Consider the following 23,141-nt stretch of genomic DNA (forward strand, 5'->3'; position numbering starts at 1 on the left):
TCTCCTCTAAATAAGTCCTGTCATTAAATCGGATACTCGTTGGCTTGTGGTTGAAGTCCTTTGCCAATAAATTTGCCTCCCTTTCCAACTTTAACAAGAAGAACTTAAAATGCATTTACCATAGCCTGAAGCTATTGATTAAGCCTGTAAAAGTCGACCTCTTTCAAATGAGAGGTCTTTTTGCAACAAAAGGAGTCGCCCCCTGCTGGCCATTGCCAAGAAGACATGTTTTAAAACACTCATGCTGGCTTCACTTTTCAGACTCCAGGAGCGATATCTATCATTTATACAGTCTAAATTGGGCATTTTTTTGCATGTCTTTCCATCATTTCCTGTCGTCTCTCTTAAGAGAGATGGCAGGAAATGATGTTTACTGAACTGTGCAGTAAACACATCCAACTCTGATTCAAATTTTTCAAAGAAGCCTAGACTACAGTAAACACATGTGTCATCCATCGTCTCAAAGCGCCGCCATTCTTCACCACAGTTCCCCAACAACCCCCAAACAACGGTTAAATAATCAAAGTAAAGTAACTGGATCAACTGCTGAATGCACACATCTGTCACCAGCGATCATCCTTTTAAACTGTAGCAACGCATGTGCTGTCAGAGCTCTGTGTGGAATGTGGGGGGAAAAAAATAAAAAAAATCAAGGCAGAGATGAGCAAAGCACACCTTAGCTCTCTGAAGTGGCTTCCCTTCTCTAAACACTGATCTGATAAGATAGGAGTGAACCCCACTAGGAATTTGTTTTCACTGCTCTTTCACCGCAAAGCGGATGATAGCGAAGACATGTGGAGAACAGAGCCACTCCGGCCCTGTCTCGGGGCACACTAAGAAAAGCAGGCGAATTCCACCTGAGAGGAGGAATCTAGAAGCCGGTTATTGGTTTTGCCCCCTGTCAGATTGACCCCGAGAAACAAAACACCTGCTTTTCTTATTTCTTTTTGGGGTTGGACTTGGCAACCACCGTCAGTTCTCGCTCATTTAAAAAGAGAGCAGGCTGTGGGTCACGGATGGGCACGGACGAAAAATTATGACTGCTTCGATTTCACTATTCAGTGACCAAACACGGATTCAATTAAACCCAGCTGAAGGTCATGAGGTAATACAATGTAAGCGGGTCTGCCACTGAGCTTAATGGAAGCTCTCATGGCTTTGGGAATACTTAAACCAATGGCCCTGTCTAGCTACCCCTCAGTGTCGGCCATTCATATAACCTGAGTGCTGTCATAACCTGAGTGGAGGAAGCTGGGGGTAAGAGTTTAAGAAATGTGCTTCAAATTTGGACTAGCACAGGTGCCAGATATGGAAAGATGCGAGTGTTATTGCTTACAGCAGTTTTGGCCACAGAGAAGAAAGAACAGATAAGGATCTGAGGCAGGGAGGGGAGGATGGGGGTGATGCAGGTGAAGAGGTGGTAAAGTATAGTGGGCGGGGAGTGGATACTATGGGAGAGGGAGAGAAGGGGGAGGGAGAGGGAAAAAGAAAAGATAAGGAGGGGAGCCGCAAAGGAATTTGTGAGAAACTGAAAGCAGCGGAGTGTGGCTGAGTGGAAAGGGAGGAGCACCGAGCAGACAGCAAGGTTACACACGAGGAGGAATTAAACAAAGCACAGACAGGGACGGAGGGGAAAGGACAGGCAGAGCTGTTGATAGTAGGTTTACATCTTACCTCAGCACTAATTACTACTTTTTCACTGCAGCAGAAAGAAAAGAAACAGAAATTAAGAAAGAGAGAGCGAGAGAGAAACAGCAAAGCGAAGGTGCAGCCGAGAAGAGGAAGAAAAGGAGGGAGTAGCGAGAAAAAAGTGAGAGACAGCAGTTTAAAAAAAAAAAGTCCAGGAGATTAAACTGAGGAAGCGAAACAAGAAGGGAGAGACGAGGCTCTGAGGAGTGAGCGAGGGAGGGAAAGTAAGAAAACTGCAGACACTCATTGACAGAGAACACTGGACTTAACTCCACGGTTTACTGACATCAGCAAAAACAAAAGAAGAAGAGCGTCACCAAAAAAAAAAAAAAAAAAAGAGGTCACTGTGGTGGTGTGTTGCCTGCCTGAGTTTGTCTACTATGCAACCGAGTCAGCTGAGATAGACAAACTCAAGCACGATCCCACTGTTTACTTCCCCCCAAAAAAACTTCTCCCGGTATCAGCACCATGTTGATGAAAGAGTACCGCATATGCATGCCACTGACCGTGGATGAGGTAAGTGTGTTTGTCTTTCCCACGCTTTTACACACACAATTCCCACCACTTAAAAGTGAAAAGCAAAAATTTGGGGGTTATTTTAACTGCGGCAATGTTTTGTTTGGTCTTTTTTTTCTTATTGTTTACTTGTAATCGTGAAGGTGTGAACGTACTGATAAGACAAAATGCCAACACAGCACTGAGACCCCCCCGCAGCTGCCCTGTGGGAGCTTTTTCCACATTGGGATAGAGCGATGAGTCAAGCGTACAACACCTGGACAGCACTACACGTTCTACATTTGCTTGAGCGCTCCAAGCTCAAACTAGTCAGACTGGTTAAGATCCCAACTTAAAGGCATTTGGCCTGCGGGTGGAAAAACAAAGAGATCCTGCTGGAGAGGGAAAAGGTGAGCGGACGAGGTTGTTATGCGCTAAAGTGCTCTTCAAAAAGAAATGTCCTTGTCGTCTCCACTACCCCCAACCGGCTTACTTCTACCTGTTACCACAACAATGACAGTGACAAATAGCAGTCCAAAATAGGATTTACAGTATCAGGACAGGGCACACAGAACTCGAGCTTGCAGCAAATCCTCTTTCGCTTAAGTGTAATGTGAGTTTAACTGCAGTTTATTTGAGGAGGTATCAAATCATAATAGGAACCACGCAACAGACCGCAACCTTTGCTCCACTATTAAAGTGAGCAGATTTTCAAGTGTGACATGCACAGCACACCCGCACCGTGGCGAAGAATGTTCCGTGTTGCTTTTGTCAAAGAAAAGAAACAGGCGGCAGGTGATAGTGGCTCAGGTGGTAGGTAGGTGTGTCGGTTCTGTTGTTGATTCACTTTCTATTTCTTCCACAGGCACATGCTAAAAATAACTTGGAGCAATGGTTCTCAAACTCTTCTTAATTATATGTCCCCATTAAAGTATTCAGCCAAATTAACCCAGACACTTGCTGTAGAACAGAAGGGATACACAGAGCACTGCACCATCTATATTTAGTTAATTAAAGAAATCAAATTGTAATCTAACCATTTGTTTCAGTCATTTTATTGTTAGATATTGCTTGAGACACGATGTATATCTTTTTCTTCTATTTGTTGCTGGGATTGTTTCCAATTTTTTTCTGATTCACGCCAAAGCGATACGTATGAAGGCTTGTCCTATGTAAGACACTGTCTGATTATTACATTACTGCCTGCTGACCTGTGTTTCTACTGTCTGATGAAAAGCAGATGGTTCACGAAACGTCACACGCTACGAGATGTAATGAATAAGAAAATTGGAGTTCTGCAGTGTGCAAACTGTCACTCACGTTTGTGGTTAAATAAATTACAAACTTGTATCTGAAAAAAAAACTTCATCTGAAAGTGAGGAACACGGGCTTTTGTGTCTCTGTGGTCTTGGTTATTCTCTTGGCAGGGAGGAAACTGCAGTGTTCAAACTTGTTAACGACTCTCAGTCGCTACAGAAAAGAAGGCCTCACTCAAGCGTGCCCTTTGTCTGTGTTTTCAGCATTGCTGCTTTCAACCACAAATCTTGTTTCATGAAATGTTGGAAACAGGATTCACGCTCACAGCGATCATAATTTTGTTTGTTGCTATTTGGGTCTGTGAGGTTTTACAACCATTTAGGGGTGTATGAAAACTGATTGCCCCCCCCCCCCACTGGCTCTCCCTCACCAAAGCCCTTACACTAGGGTACTGTTAATCTTATGCTGCCTAGCACCACTGTATGAGAGTGCAGACTAAATAAGGCTTCATGGTGGAAAGTAACTTTTTTTGCACGTTTACTCAAATACTCCACTGAAGTACGGTATTAATGCACTTATAATACAAATAGTATCCTTATTTGAGAGACACCTCTCACAGAGGTGTGTATGAAAAAGGCAGTGTCACAGGAACATGCAGCGCCCCATAAAAAATATTCAGACTTCTCAGAAGATTGTATGTTTATTGCTTTACAGCAATGAATCAATGTGACATTTTTAACTTTGAAGATAAAGATAAAGATAAGATAAAAATCTTTTATGTGACATTTGTACACATACACTGGGTCTGGGTACATAGCAAATTGTGTGCAGAGCTGAGAGTCAGGGTCAAATAAATACAGACACATATGCAGTATAAACCAAAGTGCATGTTGAGGTAATATGTTTGGGGTTTTTTTTAAGAAAAAAAAAATATGTCAAGATGTTTCTCAGGTAATTTTTGCCTTAACTCCAAGAATTATGACCTTAATTCTTCATAGCGTAGATTCAGAAAAGCCTCAGAAAAACAGATTTGGGTCCATATCGACATGACAGCGTCACACAGTTCCTGCAGATTTGTCGGCTCACGTTCATGATGAGAATCTCCCCATCCAACACATGACAATGACTGTGAAGGTCATTTGTGTAGAGTGTCATGTTCAAGAAACCACTGAGAGATGATCTCAGTTCTGTGATATGTTGTTATGTTATTATGTGCCGCATGTGTTTTGGATTTTTGCTGCCGTGGTGCCAGGTCTCTCTTGGAAATGAGATTTTTAATCTCAATGAGATTTTTACCTGGATAAATAAAGGGCTAATACAATAATATAGTGCATTGTCCTGCTGAAAGCAGGCATTAGAAGATAGATAAACTGTGCTCATAAAGGGATCAGCAAGGTCGGGCATGCTGCCACATTAAAACAATGCTCAGTTGGTACAAAGGGGCCTATAGTATGCCAATATAGTGGTATTCTGAAACTAGGCCGTCAGCTTGAGGGTTCATGTTGTGCGTTCATATGCAGGAGAGATGCTCTTCACTGGGCCATTTCTTGTAAACCCTACAGATCACTATGGGGGAAAGTCCCAGTAGATCATCAGTTCAGGAAAAACTGGCACCAACAACCGTGCAAGATTCAAAGTCACTTGCTTCAACTATTTTCCTCATTCTGATGTTCGTCTTGACAATTTCTACATTTCTAAATGCACTGAGTTGCTCTTATGTGATTGGCTGATTCAATATTTGTTTTAAGGACCAGTTAAACAGGTGTATCTAATAAAGTGCATAAAGTGTAAATCGCCACTGGGAAACGTTGAACACAAATTTTCCACCCTTAATTGTCATTGTTGTCGTTGTGTTTTGCTAGTTGACGATCAAAGACAAAAGCTGGTAAATATTTTAATCATGAATCATGGCATTGTCCTGATAATGCGTTGTATTTGTAGTCTGACGACATTTCTTGTAAAGCAAATCCTGGGCTGTAAAAACGAAACAGTAAGAGGAAACACATTCCCAGAGCTGATAACGATCCCTCCTGACCTGTATGTAGTGATTTAAGGAAAGAAAGATACTTTCCACTTCCTTGTTTTTCCTAAAACGGGGGGAAAAGATTCATAACTTGTGTGGGAGGAGCTCTCTGTCCTGCGGTCTGCTGGCTTTAAGATGGTGTTAAAGCACCCATCACTATGATTAATTAAGTCCCATGAATATCCAAGAAGTAAATATTGAATGTTGACGTTCCACAGTAATTGGAACAAGAAGGAGGAGTGTCACATGATGTCAGCAAAGCACAGTGAAGGATGGCAATCTGATGTCTGCCGTCCTCTTTCTCTCTTCCTCCCAATCTTTCTGTTTCTGCTTTTAATTAGAATAATGCTTTAGTGCCACAGCAATATAGGGCAACAAAATGAATTGCATTATGGTGGTCACAGCAGAACAGCGAAGCGCTTTATGGCACAATTTCTCAGCTTTTTCATAACTTTATAAACAAAAGTTTACCAAGTGATTTACAACTGCAGCAAACAGAAAAATGCAAATAGAAACAAGATTAGGGAGAGAAGATGAGAACGACCAACAGCAGCAGCAGCAGCACTGCAAGAAATGAAAAGAATTATTGTGAGAGATTTTTTTTAAATACACTGATTGTATCAGGCTTAGCTAAACGAGGAGATACTCCAGATGCCCAAAGCCCTTGTCCTCTTTAGACTAACTAACACAAAATACTCCCTCATCAGCATGCACAAACTGGGGCTGCAGCAGAGAACAAAGTCCCTTCCCCTAATTTAGACACTAGGCAATCACTCTCACTAGCCAAATTAATTTTTTGATATCTGAAATGGAACTTTAGGGAAATCTTTATACACAGCAAGTGGCTAAGATTTGAAAAATGAAGAGCAAATACAAAGCCTGTGCCTAAGCAGCCCTGAGTAAGTGCCTGTCGAGACAAAACCGGACTCAGCAACCAGGGTGAACCTGCTGCCAGGAGGATTTTCTGCCATCATTCTCATTACTTCCTCTTAGTGGCAGATGGGTATTACATTTTCTTCAATGGGACCTGCATTGTATTGATTTGTTATGGATGAATTTTTTTCTTATTTAAGTCCTCATATCCATTATTATGCTCCATGAGAAATTTGGTCTGCCCTCCTTCAGCTTAAATGCCAATTCCAGTCTTTAAAATATTCCCAAAAAGTTCAGATTAAGAATACAACTTTTCTGAAGAGCAACTACAGCTGCTCGAGCAACAGTTGGATAATGATACACAGAGAGGAGTGAAGAGTAAAATCGAATGTGCACTTTGCGATTTAGTTAAATGCAGCAGTAAAGATGCAGTTCCTTATTATGGTTCAAATGTATGTGTAGAATAAATGTTGAAGTAATTTAAATGTAAAAAAGCGACTAAAAATGGGATTAAAATTTACTCCAGTACCAGACCGAGAGACGAGAGAGGCTACAGCTGCAAAACCTCTGAGAACTGACTCAAGCAGCAGTGCCTGTTATTTGGATATGGCTTTGAGTTCACGGCAAATTCATATTTATTTTGTTTGTTTGCAAAAAAATGAAGCATAAATGTGTGAGTTATTTCAAAGGCTACATGTTTATGGTAGATGAACGTGAGGACCTGTGTGTTTAAACGAAGGATGACCACAGTCAACAAACACTTGGTTAATTCAACTAAGGCCGCACTCTAAATGTGTCCCTTTGGATGGCATCTTGAGGATTAGCAGGAGGACGACGAGGGAGATTTTTGCTTTGTGCTTACCATTTTCTCACCACATTTCTCTTTCTCTCTCTCTTTTCTCTTCACGCCATCCCCGTCCTCTCCGCCATAAACCTCATCCTAAACCTCTCCTCGGGCTCCAGTACAGGATTGGGCAGTTGTACATGATCAGTAAGCACAGCTGTGAGCAGAGTGGTGGGGGAGAGGGGGTGGAGGTGGTGAGGAATGAGCCAGATAATCACCCCAAGTACGGAGCGGGGCAGCTGACCGAGAAACGAATCTACCTCAGCAGGTACAATTAAACTCTTTGATTGTGTTGTTGCACTAATGATGTACACATGACAGGCCATTAGAATAACTGATTGCCGTGTTCTGATCGCTGCGCTGCAAAGCTTCACATCTCAGCAATCCAAGTTACACGAAACACACAGTAACACACAGTAACACCCAGCGTGCATTGCGACCTGCCTGTTTACAAAGTCCAAACACCCTTTGTCTAGACATGCTGAGGTATAAGTGGAAATATTACTGTACCGTGAGGTCAGTAAACACTGGATTACGTAAGTAAAGTTCTCTAGCTGGGCATAACTCGTGCACATCATCCCGGTGCTGGTAATTGCAGGGTATGTGGGAAGATTTAGCCTCTCATTAAATTTTCTTTGTAGAGTTGACAAAGTTTGTTGGCAGTCAGAGTCTAGTCACAGTATAACCACACATAGAAAAACTACAGATAATTACCTCCAAGTTCTTACACTCAAATAATGGATGTGTTTAACCCCTGGTAAGCTTTTCTAAGTGGTCTATCAGAACTCTGTTATTGTAAGAAAGAAGTGACAATATTTACATAAGACAAATATTATTTACACGTAGGGGAAAAAAGACAAAAACAGGAAAGAAAATTACAGAATAAAGCGAAAGCCATCGATAGCTATTGTGACTGCAGGTGTTAATATGTAACTTGTCTATATGCATATTTTTACAGGACATAGATGTGAATGTTTATAGAGTGTAGTCTTGAGTACATAACAGAACATTGTAAACCTTTTTTTTGAAGTATTTATGTAACATTTTGGGAAATAAACTCTTAATTATTATATGATACAGTGTTTAGCTCAAACATAAAGTCACGTCAGTTGACTGTTATGCAAGTTCTTTGTTTTTTTTTAAACTTTGGACTGCAAAACCTCCAATAAAAACTAAATCTACTGTTTTTATACAACAGTGTTGATTCAGCAAGCCAGACAGTGAGTTAATTAGTGCTGGTAGGTGAAATTTATTGCCTGTGGATGGAATGAGACTTACTGTTTCCACCATATCCAGTCTTTTATTCCTCTCTGATCTTTTTAGGTGGGTGTCACTTCATGTTTTATACACATACTGAGAGTGTTTTTCTTATCATACAACTCTTCACCACAAAAGAACTGATGATTGGTCAGGCTAAAGCCAGAGGAAACTCCACCGGAGGCCTGCAGTGGTCTTCACATGCAAATCTGTCATCTAACAGGATATATGGGGAAAAAACTAATTGAACCACCAAGTACTTGGCTCCCAATGATGATTCCCCCAGAATAGTTGGCATTCAAGCTTTGCATTTTTATCTGGTAAAGCGAATGATAAGGGGTCGTTAAATTATATAAACATATTCTCAAACTTTAAATGGGTAAAATGCCCGGCCTATTGGCTTGGATCTGGGCATGTACGCTGCCAGCATCCCATTTTTGGTAAGCAGAACTGACATTTCCCAAAATGTCAAGCTAGTGCTACAATGTATTTGTGACAACTTTCATACCATAATTTATTAGCATGGTATTGCCCTGTTTTTTTCCTCCACTTAAAACTATACAGACATCCCAGGGTGTCACATGCTGCCATTTTATCCAAAGCTACTGGCATTGCAGTGCCCACTGGCATCGGTGCTTTCAAGTACTGGGATGTAATTCATGGTCATGTTTGAAAAATAAGAAGGTCGGTTAGTAAGTTTATCAGCCAAGAGAATCTGCTCATTTTATTTGGCATTTTAATTTTAGATTAATTTTAATTTTAATGAATCTGCTCATTACAATACGGCAAATAACTAATAAATTACCAAAAAAACAAAGTTGTTGGCATCTGCTGCTATCTACATACGCAGAAAATCCAGTCGAACAGAAACTAATATTAAGTACGTAGATTAAATAGTTCATCTAAGATTAAATAGTTCATCTAAGTACTTAATATTGCACAACTCTGGGGATGTGAAACAGAGATTCAGAAATTCCTCCCTAAAAGTGACGTTGCTGCAGGACATTCAGTCGGCAGTCACTTGAGTCAAGTCCCTTACGGCAACTAAATTTGTCACAGATCACTCATCAGCGCAGACTTACTCAAACTGATTGCTACATGTCGGTAACATGTCTGCATTTAGAGCTCAACTATAAACTCAACTCCAACTATTTGCAAACTTAATCCAATTTGTCTAAGACTGCAGGCAATCTGAGTTGGACTGCAGTTGGTTGGAGACAAGCTGCCTCCAATCAAAGTGTTCACTGCAGCTATTTGCAATTGGTCACCAAATCAAAGGGCAACCGATTTGTTTCTAGTCACACTGAGGTTTTGTCCTTTTACTCTTGGAGTGTCTGAGCCATGAGACTGCAATTTCAGTTGCAATATACCCAGTATAATAGCACATTAATATTAACACTATATTCTGAAAATACAGTTAATCAGTGTGCTTCATTGTGAAACCAAGCGGTCCCATAAATGATGAGTCAGAGGTGAAATTGTTGCTCTGTTTACAAAACGGAGTATTTCACACCCTGTGAGTGATAAGAGTTATAAACCAGCCACAGGCTGCACACTGATTATAAACCTTAAATAGGAGTTGATTTTTCCTACATGATTAAGTGTGTTTGCACTGCTACAAGTAAAAAGGTTTAATAATGCTGCTCTGCGAGAGAGTATTGTGTCCATGTACTTTTCTCTGTGCTCAGGCTGACAGCCCATCAGTTAATTGTGCTCATAATGAAAGCCCAGTCTCAAATATAACATAAATCTCCTAACTCTAAATTCACTTCCTAACCCTGAAATAGCCTCACTCATTACCCTCATGTAACCTCAGCTCTTATTCCAATCACCACTACAAACCCAAGGCCTAATCCTAAAATAAACTCTCAAAGAAGTAAAGACGTGTTCACACTGTGGAGGATTTTTCTAATCTTTATGTGCTTGTGGGACATTTGGTCTTCATTAGTAAAGATATGTAAGAACACACGCATGCTCTTTCTCTCTTCACACACACACACACACACGCACACACACACACACACACACACACACGCACACACACACACACACACACACACACACACGCACACACTGTATTCTACTTCAATCATGTTCTGACATGGGACCTAGGAGCTACAGTAACAGTTCATCACCACAGGTGTAATTGAGAATGAGTCATACAAATGAATGCTGTGGTGAGAGTAGCCTACAGGTAATCTGGCTATAAACGGCACAAGACCCACTCAGGATCTCTCCGTCTCTCCCTTCATAATCTCTCCTGCTCTTACACTCTGCAACGGTGATCCTTCTTTCTTTGCTTTCAGTAAACTGCCATCTTGGGTAAAAGCATTTGTCCCTCGATTTTTCTACATTACGGAGAAGGCCTGGAACTTCTACCCATACACCATCACAGGTGCGTGTTTGCCTTTCTTTGTGTTAAACACAGAGTTATTTTAACCTCAATACATTATACAAAGCTTGTTTACTGAAAACAGATGCTTTTTCAAGTGACATCAAATGTTCATAACTATGTATGCATGTATTCCCTTGTGGTAAATTGCATGTGTGTGGGCGCAATTTCATGTTCAAGCATACGAGTTACTTATGCTGTTTTCTTCCCATCTATATTGAATGTCCCCGGTGCTGCAGAGTACTCAGTAAGTATTCTCACACATCATTTACTGTACATGAATGCAACAGAGCTCATCTCTTTCCAGTATCAGAGGATCTAATCTGCAGCCTGCTTTCACACTATCTCTGCCCCTCAACCCTCCACCCCCCATTTTTCCTCTTTGTCACCCTGTAGGTATCATTCCTCCCCAAGTTCAGCATCCGTATTGAGACAAGATTCGAGAACAACAATGGTGATAACGATAACGTGAGTATTGTAAGAGGGGGGTTGTGAGAGGTGAGAAAAATAGAGTGATTAGAGACGAGGGGGAGGAGAACGACAAGGGTCTGGAGAGAAATTGCAATTTTCTCTGCAGCACTACAAAAATGTTCATCAAATTGATGCGCCCATTACAAGGAAAACAAGCAAGCCACGAAATGCAGTATTGGCAGATCTATTAACCAGACATGCAGTGTGCTGATCATGGCTGCCACGATGCATTTTGTCCAAGGCACGCAAAGACACACACAGACAGAAAGTCACCAGCAATTGCAGCTCTGTCTGGCACTTGTGTTTGCCTGGTGTAATTGAGAAAAGTCAAGACAGGAGAACCAAAAAAAACAAAACAAAAAATGCATAGATCCAAGAGTTGTTTCTTGGGCTGTGCATCCAGTGAATCTAGTTTTATGTCATGTAGTTTCAGGTTACACGAGTTTACTCCAAACAGTCCCATTGCTGTTTGAGTGGCAACCACATACATGCACACTGACATGTGTTTTATACACTAGGGGGAACAAATTGAGATGCCTTAATCTTTTAAGTTGGTAATTTGTTAGCAAACAGCTGTTTATTTACACATCAAAGATTACAGAGCAACGCTATCAGCCAATTAGTCGTGTCGCTGCATGGCTAACTGGTGTATGTGATCAATTAATCACTCAGTTTTGCTCAGTTTTTGGTCTCTACCACCTTCTCACTGAAATATTTCCCCTTTATAAACCACTACAGACAGCATAAGAGACGGATGTAGCTACCCTGACATCACCCACCGTTTTCTGGTGTCTCGCTTTGAAGCCTCAACATGAGCGTTTCCACTGTTGCCATCTTGCAACAGACAGATGTGACGTGGAGGGGCGGGGTCTGCCTGTTAAACCACCTGATCCTTTTTTTAATATAATATGACCCAGAATGAGAGGCCGAACCCTTGAATTCAGCAGAAAAGTGTTTAGAGAAGCTGTCTTTGTATTGACTTCTAAAAGGACTGGAAGTCCTCTTTTAAAACCACAGCTATCATCATCTAGTGGCCTTCAGATAGGACGCACGGTTGAGGCACTTAAAGTGTTGGCTTAATTTTTCCGACCTTGAAGCTACGTCCACGTTTTATGCTGTTTATGGTAGTATAAGTTTAAGTATTTACATTACTTTAGCATCTTCCTTTCATAGTGCTTCATCTAGTTACTCTGGGATTAATCCATTACATGTGGAGCAACTCTTAGATATGTTGTCTAGAAGGAAATGTGAACAGACGAATGCCACCGTAAACCACTGATTCTGAAAGTTTGTCTAGCATGCCCAGCTTCAGAAACAAAAATATGTTTATTTATTTTAAATTTTATTTATTTAAGTCAGCTTCTCTCCATATTTTTCCTCGTCCTCTACGCCACTATTGCAAACTCGAGTTTGAGAACTACTGACCTGACCTAACTGTTGTAACAGTAAACATACCAACTCAGTACAGCTCTCAGTGCACGAGCTTGAACTCGTTTGTATTCTCACACAGCCTCTGAATAACACAAAAACAATTACCATTTCATTTAGTATCATTTCTAAATATCATTAGTCAGATAACTTTAACTACACATCACGTAGTCTAAATACCCACAGCCTGATTAAAAGAACTGAATGAAAGGAACTATTTATGCGAGCATTAAATTTATTCCAGTTCAAATTCATTTACTGAGCAGATTTTATCCTAGAAATAATTTGACACTTTCTCTTTCTGCCACTCTTTCTAACTGCAAAGTACAGATACTCTCCCAGTAGCGAGTAAGACAGATGGCCAGGCTGCATATTGAAAACAGCTTGTGTGTTTGGTCATATTTGTTGAGCCCCATTTGAAAGGCTGCATTTGAAATGATCTGCTGCTTTGGGGGGAAAAAGCAACTCCTTTTACGCCTGCTACACTTGTCTAGCTTGGTAACGCTACACTTGTCTAGCGTTACCAAGGTGTTGAAGACACTTAGATTTAAGTGAACCTAACACTATCAACATGTGCACGCATGCAGGGAGGGCAGGAATGAGAATGGAAAGAAAGGATGCTGAGTGAGGAGGCGGGATCGTGGGGTGACATTACTTTCTTATTTCTTGACTGAGTAGCTCCATGGCCGCAGCTGGAAGGAACGCCAGGCTGCAGCACCCGGAAAATGAGCTTGCTGGACTTTATTATGTATGAAACTGCCAATCAGACTTATTTACTTATTTACTCCAGATCGTTCCCGCTCACTTTAACCCCTGCTGTTAGTGTACTTCCACATTTCCAAGGGAAATATCATACTTTTTACTCAGCTGCACTTATTCACCCACCTAAGTGTATGCTTTACAAATCAGGCTTTACATACAAAGCATGCGGAGAGATTATAAAATACGATCCTTCTACAAAGCAGTGCATACAATTTGAGCTAACAAAATACCAATTTGGACCGCATCCGCTCATTTTCTGGAGTTTGGAGCCTATTCCAGATGACAGTGAGCAAGAGGCGGGGTCCACCCTGGACAGGCTCAATCACAAGGAAAGGAGACAACACCTTGGCTAACAGCCACACCTGATTTAGCCTAACATGCCACCTAAAGACCACCTAAAGAAAATACACAGAGGCACAAGTAGTACACAGAAGGACCTCCAATCAGGAGTTTTGGAGCAAGAACCTTTTTGCTCTGAACTATCAATGCTGAACACTTATTTTTTTTTTCCCCTCTTTTTTTAAAAAAATCCCCCAAATTTTAAGCTTTCAGGGCCTCATATATACGAATAGATTTTTTCTTGCATGTCCTTATAACAGTTATGGTGTTTATACAATTCAATTGACAATCGTTACGACACCGTGAGAAAACCCCAAGCAACTTGTAGAAGGCAACACAAACACGCAGCTAACACAACACATTCCATAAAAGGGAGCAAGACCTTGTGAAGACACAGACTAACAACAACACCGCAGGAGCGTAGCAGGCTATTATTTTACCCCAGGTTTTTCTTATTTGTTAGTTTTCAGCTGTGAAATGAACAACTCCAGTGCGGCATTAGAGCAAATTTTAAACAAGGTCAGATAAAAGTGCAGTCTCGTCTCTTTCTCCCTCTCTCTCCAGGTTTCTTCCATTCTCTCAAGGAAAAGTGTACGTGGCTCTCATAACTTTTTCCCCCCCTCTCTTTTAATACCCCTCATATGTCCTTGTTTTTTTCCCCTCATCCCCCGCCTCTGCTCTCTATCTGTTCGCTCCTCTGTTTGCACCAGTGTGATTTGCTCCAAGGGCCTCCGGGTGGGATATAGTGAGGGGTGTTATGGTGTGTGACCTCCGTTTTCTACACTGTTACTCATCTTCTCTTAGTCCCGCTCTATGCCGAGTGAGTGACTGTACGTGTGTGACACTACGGGTGGGTGTATGTGCGTCTGCTGTCATTTAACTGTGTGACCTCCCCCATCTGTTTGGATGTAGGTGTTTGGGGACAAGCCAACCCCAGCAGAGAATGTGTGTTTCCTGGATATCCTGAGTGACCCCATCCCTGAAAAGCACTACAAAGAATCAGAGGTACTCACTGCACTGGCAAAAAACCCACAAACATGGACATATGCTTCACAGAGGTGCAAACAAATGACTGTGAACAAAAAAAAGTTGTTTTTTCTGATTTTCTTTCTCTTCCAAATGGAAAACTATGTGATTGCTTTCCAAGAATAGTTCAGCATTTAGTGAAAAAATAAATAGGAGACTTGGTTTAATGACAAGTAGCCAAAACTGTAAGCTTACTTAATTCAAACATATACCCACTAACTTTGCTTTTTCACTAATTCTCAGTCCAGTCCTTGCACAGGACCATTTTCAGAGGTATTTTTTTTTCTCTTCAACCATTTAACACTGAACTATGAATCATTCAAGCATAAAAAGGCACCAACCTCGAGGAATGAATCAGTGTTGTGTCTACACATAATAGACAATTTAGCAAAGAACCGGTTTTAAATTGCATCTTTAGGCACTTTGTTACTAGCAGTCTGTCAATTTGGTCACATTTCTTTAGTTGAATCCATGAAAAATACCAAAGACATCACAGTTTGAAAGGCATGAAATAATATTTTGCGTGAAGTGAAAACAGAGAGAAAAGGCTGAGGTATTCCAAAATCAGTGGCAACAGGTCTGGTGGAGTGATGAATCCAAATTTGGATGAAGCTGTCGTTGATATGTATGAAGCAGATTAGGAGAGAGGTTGGTGTCAGCCATCTGTAAAACACGGTGAAGGCGCTGTCATGGTTTAGGCTGCATTTCAGTCAGTGGTGTTGGGCATCTTATCAAAACTGATGGAACTGTGAACGATGATAAGTCCTATCAGATCTTAATCCACTGTGTAGTACCATCCATAATGTGTCTGACTGGCAACAGCTTCAGTGAACTCAAACACACATGCTCCAATGCAGTTGAAGCTTACCTGAATTAAAAACAACAATTAAACACTAGTGTTCATCGATTGGCCTCCTGCCCGGACCTCAACATTACTGAAGAAAACAGAACAAGAAGCAGGTCGATCCTGTATTTCCATTTATGTATGCCCTTTTCAATAAATATGAATTACATCATTTTTAATTAATGGCAAGCATGCAACCAACTGAAAAACTCCACCCAAAAATCATATTAGTTTGTCTGGGGGAATCAACATATATGGGCATTTCTACTCTCAAAGCCAAGAAACTTTACGCAAAAAGGCAAATAAAACACTTTAGTGACTGAAGTTTGAGTCTCAGGCGGGGAGAATTTTTCACATGTTGCAACAAAGAAACTTGATAACAGTGATGGAAAAGATAAATCCTTTGAAGCAGCACTAAAGAGGTGATATGAAACTTTGTTTCTATGTGCCAAGACATGCCATATCTAAAAAATGCATTCTGCATGCATTTCTTCATATGACCGCTAGATCCACTTAAACCCACAGCTATAGGTCAGAACAACAGCTCATGCAAATGATCTATATGCTTGTTTCCTGCTGTGGAACAGTCTAAAATTTTCTCTAACTTGATGTGTCATTTTATTATCTGCATTTTGCATTGATCAGATTGTTGATTACTTAAACTAGTGGGGCTTTGTTGTTGTTTTGTTTTTCCTGTGCTGATTTTCCCACTTCCTGACTTTATATTAAGCTAAGACTACTCAAACAGACATTTAAGTCACATCCAACTCAAAATATTGTCTTTTAAGTGATAATGGCTCATAATGCATAGTGCTTAATATACAAACAATGATCCACTAAGACAAAAACACATACCTATTTTTTTTTTTTACTTTACTGCCTTTTGTTTCTGCTTCTAAATAAATCAGTTACACACACCCCACACAAACACCTCTGCATCACTGCTTATTTTCATTGTCTCTCCTCCAAGGTTTAACACATCTTTACATGTGCATGTTACACAAGCACACCAATCAATTATATTAAGTGACAAGGTGAAATAAAAGATCACAAACACAAACACTTGCCCATCATACTTTCATCAGATTCATAATGTGTGTTATCACACTCCTCTTGTGCAATGTGTTGTGCAACATGCTGCTGGCTCCTCCACACACAGATATTGTCACAGTTTCTGCAGACACAGCTTTTATAACACACTGTTTACTCTGTAAAGGACCTGAGTCTGTGGCAGTCAAGTAAAACTGGCCGAGGACCTCTGGAGAAGGGCTGGAGGGACAGCCACAAACCTGTCATGTGCTCCTATAAGAGGGTGGAGTGCAGCTTTGAGGTCTACGGCTTCCAGACCAGGACGGAGGAGTTCATACATCGAGTAAGATCGAACTCTTTCCCTTTATGTTCATTCCATTGCTATTGTAACGTGACTGCGTCAAGGAGACATCACAATCTTCTTCAATGCCATTCGGTCATTTATTATATGAATGTGCCATGTGTTGCATTGTGACACAAATAAATCACTACCACATTCATTTTAAGACATTAGCATAATTACCAGCATTAACGGCAAGAAGGCTGCTGGCGTCAAATGACCTCTGATCTGTATTATATTATACAAAACGGTAAGAAAACATCTGTTTTTCCACTTTTAACAAAGCATAGTTGCAAGTTAGGGGAAGAAGTTGTACAGCTGGTGGGAAGAAAAAAAAAACACTTTCACAACATTTATCCTCTGCAATGAGGCAAAGCAATGAAGCGTGAAAAGAAAGCAGAAGCACCAGCAGCTAAACTAGCAATAATGCCTTTTAACCCACCCCAACGCTGTCAGTGAGGAGCAAGAGTGTTTGGATTGTGGCTCTATTTTTTTTACAAAGCCGAGCAAAACAGATCAAACTAATAGTAAATGCGCTGCACTCATAGTCTTTTAACCTTATGCTACAGTCACACTATGCAGAACAGCATTACCAAACAAAAATTAATTGTCTACATACACAGAAATTCCCAATAACATACATTAACATTAACTACTTACATCAAGAGCAAAAGCCTCATAGATTTAGGGACAGAAAAAGCAAAAAACTCCTCCAAAAACGGTCGCATACTTGCTGCGATGACAGTGATTTAAGATCAAAATGACATAGGTGCTCTGAAACCTCGCTTTTATGTAGCAATGTAACCAGAACTGAGTCCCCTGGCGCAAAGAAATGCATCACAAACTAGGTGCACTTATTGCAGAGGACTAAGTTAGGTTGATTGCAACGAGGTTGGCAATCCATCTGTGTTCATTCCTTTGCAAACCTTCACGATTAGAGAGGTTGCAGTTGCTCTGATTCGGACTGCGATTGTTTGGAAACAAGATCCTGAGCAATCACCTGAGTGACTAAAAGTGGTTGCAAGCAGCTACTTCTAGCATTTGGTCACCCAAAGGTTGCAGAAGTTGGTCGCTGCAACTACTTGCAAACTGTTGATGAATGCAAATAAATTCAATACAATCAATGAGCAACTAATATTTAAATGAGTCCTTAGCTAGGCATGATGGACCACTTTTATTCACACACAACAATGCCACGGGATCTGCTGTGGAAGATGGCCAGCCACTGGAAGCAACTTAAGGTTCAGTGTCGTGCCCAAGGACACTTTGGCACATAAAAGGTCCAGCGACTGAGCCACCAACCACGATTGAGCAACAACCTCTACAACCAGAGCCAAATCCACCCGCCCCAGCCTCCTTATTAAATAAATCCTCATCTATCTCAGCCGTAATCTCATATGTTTGAATTAATTACACAAAGGCACTGTCGTGATTTTGACACTGATCTGCTGTAAAATCATTCTAAAAGCAGCATTTCACACACGACTACACACAACAGCTGTAGCTTTTTAATTACATTTCCTTCCCATAACAGGTTTTTGTTTTCTGTGTAATTGCAGAACATACGAGACATTCTCCTGGTTGGCCACCGGCAGGCAGTGGCATGGATAGACGAATGGCACGGTGGGTCAAAATTACAGTAAACTGCTAAATTTTATATTTTACAGATACGAGATAATCTATTCTGAGCAGCGCACTTGTACTTGTACTTTGCTGTTGTTTTACCCTCGATCTACAGCCTGTTAAATTAAATATGTATCTTCCACTCAATGCACGCCTGTGTTTATGCACTGTTTTCCCCACAGGGCTCTGTTTGGAGGAGGTGAGAGAGTACGAGCGGACGATGCAAGAGAAGACCAACAGCAAAGTCAAATGCAGCCAGAATAGCACAGGTGAGTTCTCAGCATCTGACCTGCACTGTACTGAAATACCACAGAGGAGGAGAGACGAGAAGGCGGAGGGGGGGGATAATAGAGGTAGATATGAGAGGAGTGGAGATGGAGGAATAGATGTAAGTGAAAAAAAAGGGAACAGGAAGTTTGAAATGTATATTTGTGCTCTACAATTATTAATTTCACACCGTAATAGGCAAGAGATGTACATTGGCTGTTTTCAGGTATTTTTTTTTAGCCTGGTATGGTATTAGATGCTGTCAACAAACTGCAAACACTATGAATAAATAACCATGTAATACTGGCATGCTTGAACAGATATTGGTTGCACCACTAGTGCCTTCGCTGTGCCCTACAAGTACCCAGATGGCTGGAGTACATCTGTGGGAGAAAAATGGGAAAGGAAGAGCAGTCAGGAGGCATTTCACAACACAAGGAGCAGTGAGGAGGGAGAGACAGAGGGTGTATGCCCAGAAAAGGACGACAGAAAGACAGATGTAGTGCGTGCCTGTGTGTGTGTGTGTGTGTGTGTGTGTGTGTGTGTGTGTGTGTGTGTGTGTGTGTGTGTGTGTGTGTGTGCGAGGTTCGGGGCGGGGGGGGGTTGGGTAAGAAGGCTCATGAAGTGATAATGCCACTGCGTCTGTCTGATAAACAGTATAATGCAGCCACCTGCTGAACTCTCACCATCACGAGCCCTCTCAACATAAATAACCGACCATTGCAGCACTTAGCTGCAAATGTCAGACCTGGTGGGGGTATGTGCCTGGGCATATGGTGTGGGTACGTGTGTGTGCGCGCGAATGTGTGGGTATTGTGTATGTGTGTGTGTGGGGGGGGGGGGGGGGGGGGGTGTCAACCTGCCACCTGCTGGTTAGTCTGGTGAACCTCGGTTGGCTGTGGGAGATATCAAAGGTAAAATTCCCAATATGGCCTGTAGCATCTTGCTGCCTGCGCTCTCTCTCCTTCTCTCCCTCTGTGCGTTATGATGAGACACATCAAGCTGCAACAAATCTGCAGTCATTGCTCAACCTGCTGCAGCCTGCTCCACTGCCGTGGCCCCCCTACAGGCTGAAAGCTGCCACTGCATGCAGATCTGCACAGACTGAGGAATTGTTTTCATTTCATTCATCTGGTGTAATAAAAGTAAACTGATGTCATTTACTCAAGTCAATTGAATGAAAAGGCAAGTCTGTGAGCTGAATGACAGCAGGGGAGAATCAAGTAGCAGAAATTTAAGATCCTAAATACGCTCACAGTTTTCCCTTTTTCCTTCTGATTTTTTTCCTCTCTTTAACTTCTTTCTTGCCACATGTAAAAGTGGATGTATCTGTGTGTCTCAGATTCAGGGCTCGTCCCTCGTCCTGCGTTTTCTCGCTCCATCTCTGTGACAGATGAGCGCAGCCTTAAGAAGATGGGAGTGACCACTGCAGCCGTACCTGACCCCTCCCACGTGACACACAGTCCCATTCGCCTGAACTCAACCCCCGAATGACGCCTCTCTCTCTTTCTCTCTCTCGCTCTCACACACACACACACACACCTTGCACAGTGCAAACACAACTCAAATACAGTGTCAACATTCACCAGAGTCATGTGATGTCATCTCTCAAATATGAACACACCCATATGCAAACAGCAACATGATCCAACAGACACCGTTTTTTGGGAAAATGCTTTGTTGCTTTCTGGAGCAGAGTATGATATCAATACCTTCTTCTTCTTTTTTGCCTTAAGTTACCGGTTCTAGCTCAGGGAAAAAGTACTTCACTGTTGTTTTTGTATGACTTTAAGAAAAAAAATTGTGAGCTGTAGAAATGTTGGTAGGGAGATTTTGTTACTTTTGGAGAGAGCCGAGCTTGATGTTCTTTCTGTTTTCTGTCTTTGTGTTAAGCTAAACTAACTGGCTGCTGGCTACAGTTTCTAGTATCGATCTCTTCATCTAACTCTCTGCCAAAAAGGAGCACAGAGCAGTTCCCAAAATACTAAACTAATCCTCCAGCACCACCTAAGAATTATTCATTACTTTTTACTTTGTTGATATGAAGTATGTTACAGAATGCCGCTCAGATGCACAAGAACACACAAGCGCCTTGTGTCTACTCAGACATTTTCCACAAATAACCTTCAAGTGTCCTCGACAGATTGTAAACACGGTGCATTTCAGCACTTTCTCTCAGTTCCTCGGTTAGAGTGGAGTGCAGGACCCCCAGCAGGGCTCTCCGATTGTTTCCGAGCCCCCAACCAGGAGCGTACAGACAGATGCATAAGGAGTTTAATAGAGTGGATCTAATGAGAGAGCATGAGAGAAGGAGGGTGGGCTGTCAATGCAATGGATCAGCTCCCCCTCCCCACCTCAGCCAATAGGTCAGACCAAGTGTATTGACAGAAGGTAGTGAGGCATTGTATTGGTTCCTTGATCGCTTAGCTGAGTGTTGGGCCAAACGCGAGCTAAACTTCAATTATGTATCAACGGGGTGAGCATTTATAACATTATTAGCTCATGTGCATTTAAAGGGAGAATGGGTTCTTGTCACTGGGTGTAATTATGAAAACTGAATAGATGTAAGTTGTATGATAAAGTGTTACGTACTGCTGTTGCCTTTTTTTTTGTAAAATTACTGGATGTTTAAATAGAATCAGATGGAAAATCATATAGATGTTACACTGTATAGTCTTTTATAACAGCTCTGATTAATAAATACAAATTCTCTCTAATGTGATGACTCAGCTGTGTCATGTTTAAACAAAAATAATGGACTCAATCCGCACATTATCAGCCATGTTTGATCAGTATTGATCAGCCGCTGGTATATCACAGACCGCGCATGTAATCTACTCACCAATTTCACACGCGTGTGCCATGTGGAACCAGCTCGAGCAGCAGCGGACGTGAAAATAATCACGCGCTCAGTCCAGACGTTTTCCCCGCTGCAAGACGCCACAGAATCCTGATTGTTTCACAGATGAGGTGGGTGTGTGCGCACATCTTGTCATTTCATTGTCACTTTATTATTCAAGACTTCAGGACAAAAGCCAGGCTTGTCATGGAGAGACTTGAAAGTTCCCCTGATTGACAGACATGGCAGCTTGCTTTGAATGGCACGCCAAATAGCTCGCATTATGGGGCTCATTATGGCTTCTTTTTACCCATACAAATCAAGAGCCAGCATGACAATTTGTTATTAGATTCCCAACAAAGTGCTGCAGACGTGCTGTCACATATACACACAAACACGTAAGTACATACGCACAAAAAAAAAAAAATCTTGCTCCCTATTGTCTCTTTTTACAGTTGCAGCAGGGGGCTGATATGAAAGCACAAGTGCTCACCACAGCTAGGAGGGTTCACAAGCACTGCAGAGGGAGCACAAACTTCTGGGTGCACTGCACTAACATCACCTCTGTCTCTCTCACTTCTTTGTGTTTCCCATTAAATTTCTCTCTCATTATTACCATCGTCAGAGCTCTCCTCCATCCTACTCCTTTATGCTTGCTTCCCCATTCTCAAAATCTCCCTTGATCTTATTTCTTTCACCTCTCTTTATCTGTGTGTCCTCATCTTCATTCCTCAAGAGGGCCTCTAAAGAAGATGTACTGGGCTCATTTTATGGAAATGTTCCCTGTGGTGCATTATCATAGATCCTGACCCTGTAGTGCTGAATCACCCAGCCGTTCCCAGTTCACCTGTCAGACCCCACAAGCAGCACGGTCGAAGAAATACGCGACGTTCTCCAGAGCCGCACCACCGCCGTCCCGCAGATTCGGTTTTGTGGAGCCTTGAAACAGGGCTAAAGGAACGGGAAATGGGAAAGCAGTTTGAGCAGCGGTTTGTTTCTGACAAAGAAAAGCATAAAAAGCTTGTGTGGGGTTGCAGGCCATGTGTGTACACAATTTCTCCTGAGCCTTAATGGTATTTTGCTTAACCACACTGATGAACGAGCTTCTGCTCCAGATCGATACACGCCCTCCATACGCTACACAGACAGTAATGCAACTGCCTCATTTGTCTGACGTCGTGGTGTGTGCACGAGCCCCCGTGACATTTTACTCATGTTGTGGGGACATAATGTGCGTACTCAACACGAGGGGCAAAAAGCAAGCCCCTGTGATGTCATGTTTTAAGGTTGGGGTAACGTTCGGGTAGGCGGACGACAGTTACGGTTAGATGAGTGCATATCAC

At 41.7% G+C, this 23,141-nt stretch overlaps 1 protein-coding gene across 3 annotated transcripts; it reads left to right on the top strand.

Annotated features, from left to right (window-relative positions):
- The first annotated feature begins 2,157 nt into the window (after positions 1 to 2,157).
- Positions 2,158 to 20,453, top strand: pitpnc1b (phosphatidylinositol transfer protein cytoplasmic 1b). Of its 3 annotated transcripts, none has more exons than XM_085365547.1 (10): positions 2,158 to 2,205; positions 7,301 to 7,449; positions 10,745 to 10,833; positions 11,070 to 11,077; positions 11,227 to 11,298; positions 14,743 to 14,835; positions 16,917 to 17,072; positions 18,629 to 18,692; positions 18,875 to 18,988; positions 20,308 to 20,453. In XM_085365547.1, the coding sequence occupies exons 1-10, from the start codon at positions 2,158 to 2,160 to the stop codon at positions 20,451 to 20,453; spliced, it is 939 nt and encodes a 312-aa protein (XP_085221673.1). The 3 variants fall into 3 exon arrangements, with proteins under 3 accessions (XP_085221673.1, XP_085221674.1, XP_085221675.1); XM_085365548.1 differs by having other exon boundaries at positions 18,875 to 18,961; positions 20,302 to 20,453; XM_085365549.1 differs by having other exon boundaries at positions 18,875 to 18,961.
- Positions 20,454 to 23,141: the final 2,688 nt, after the last annotated feature.

The sequence above is a fragment of the Diplotaxodon limnothrissa genome, linkage group LG11, assembly GCF_057381915.1.
Source record: "Diplotaxodon limnothrissa isolate DT_005_m linkage group LG11, D_limnothrissa_male_GT1.1, whole genome shotgun sequence".
NCBI classification, from domain to species: domain Eukaryota; kingdom Metazoa; phylum Chordata; class Actinopteri; order Cichliformes; family Cichlidae; genus Diplotaxodon; species Diplotaxodon limnothrissa.

Coding starts and splice junctions, on each gene's coding strand:
- pitpnc1b (XM_085365547.1), top strand. CDS start 2,158: ATGTTGATGAAAGAGTACCGCATATGCATGCCACTGACCGTGGATGAG. Junction 17,073..18,628: donor CGGAGGAGTTCATACATCGA/GTAAGATCGAAC, acceptor GTGTAATTGCAG/AACATACGAGACATTCTCCT. Junction 18,989..20,307: donor CTCAGCATCTGACCTGCACT/GTACTGAAATAC, acceptor TCTCAGATTCAG/GGCTCGTCCCTCGTCCTGCG.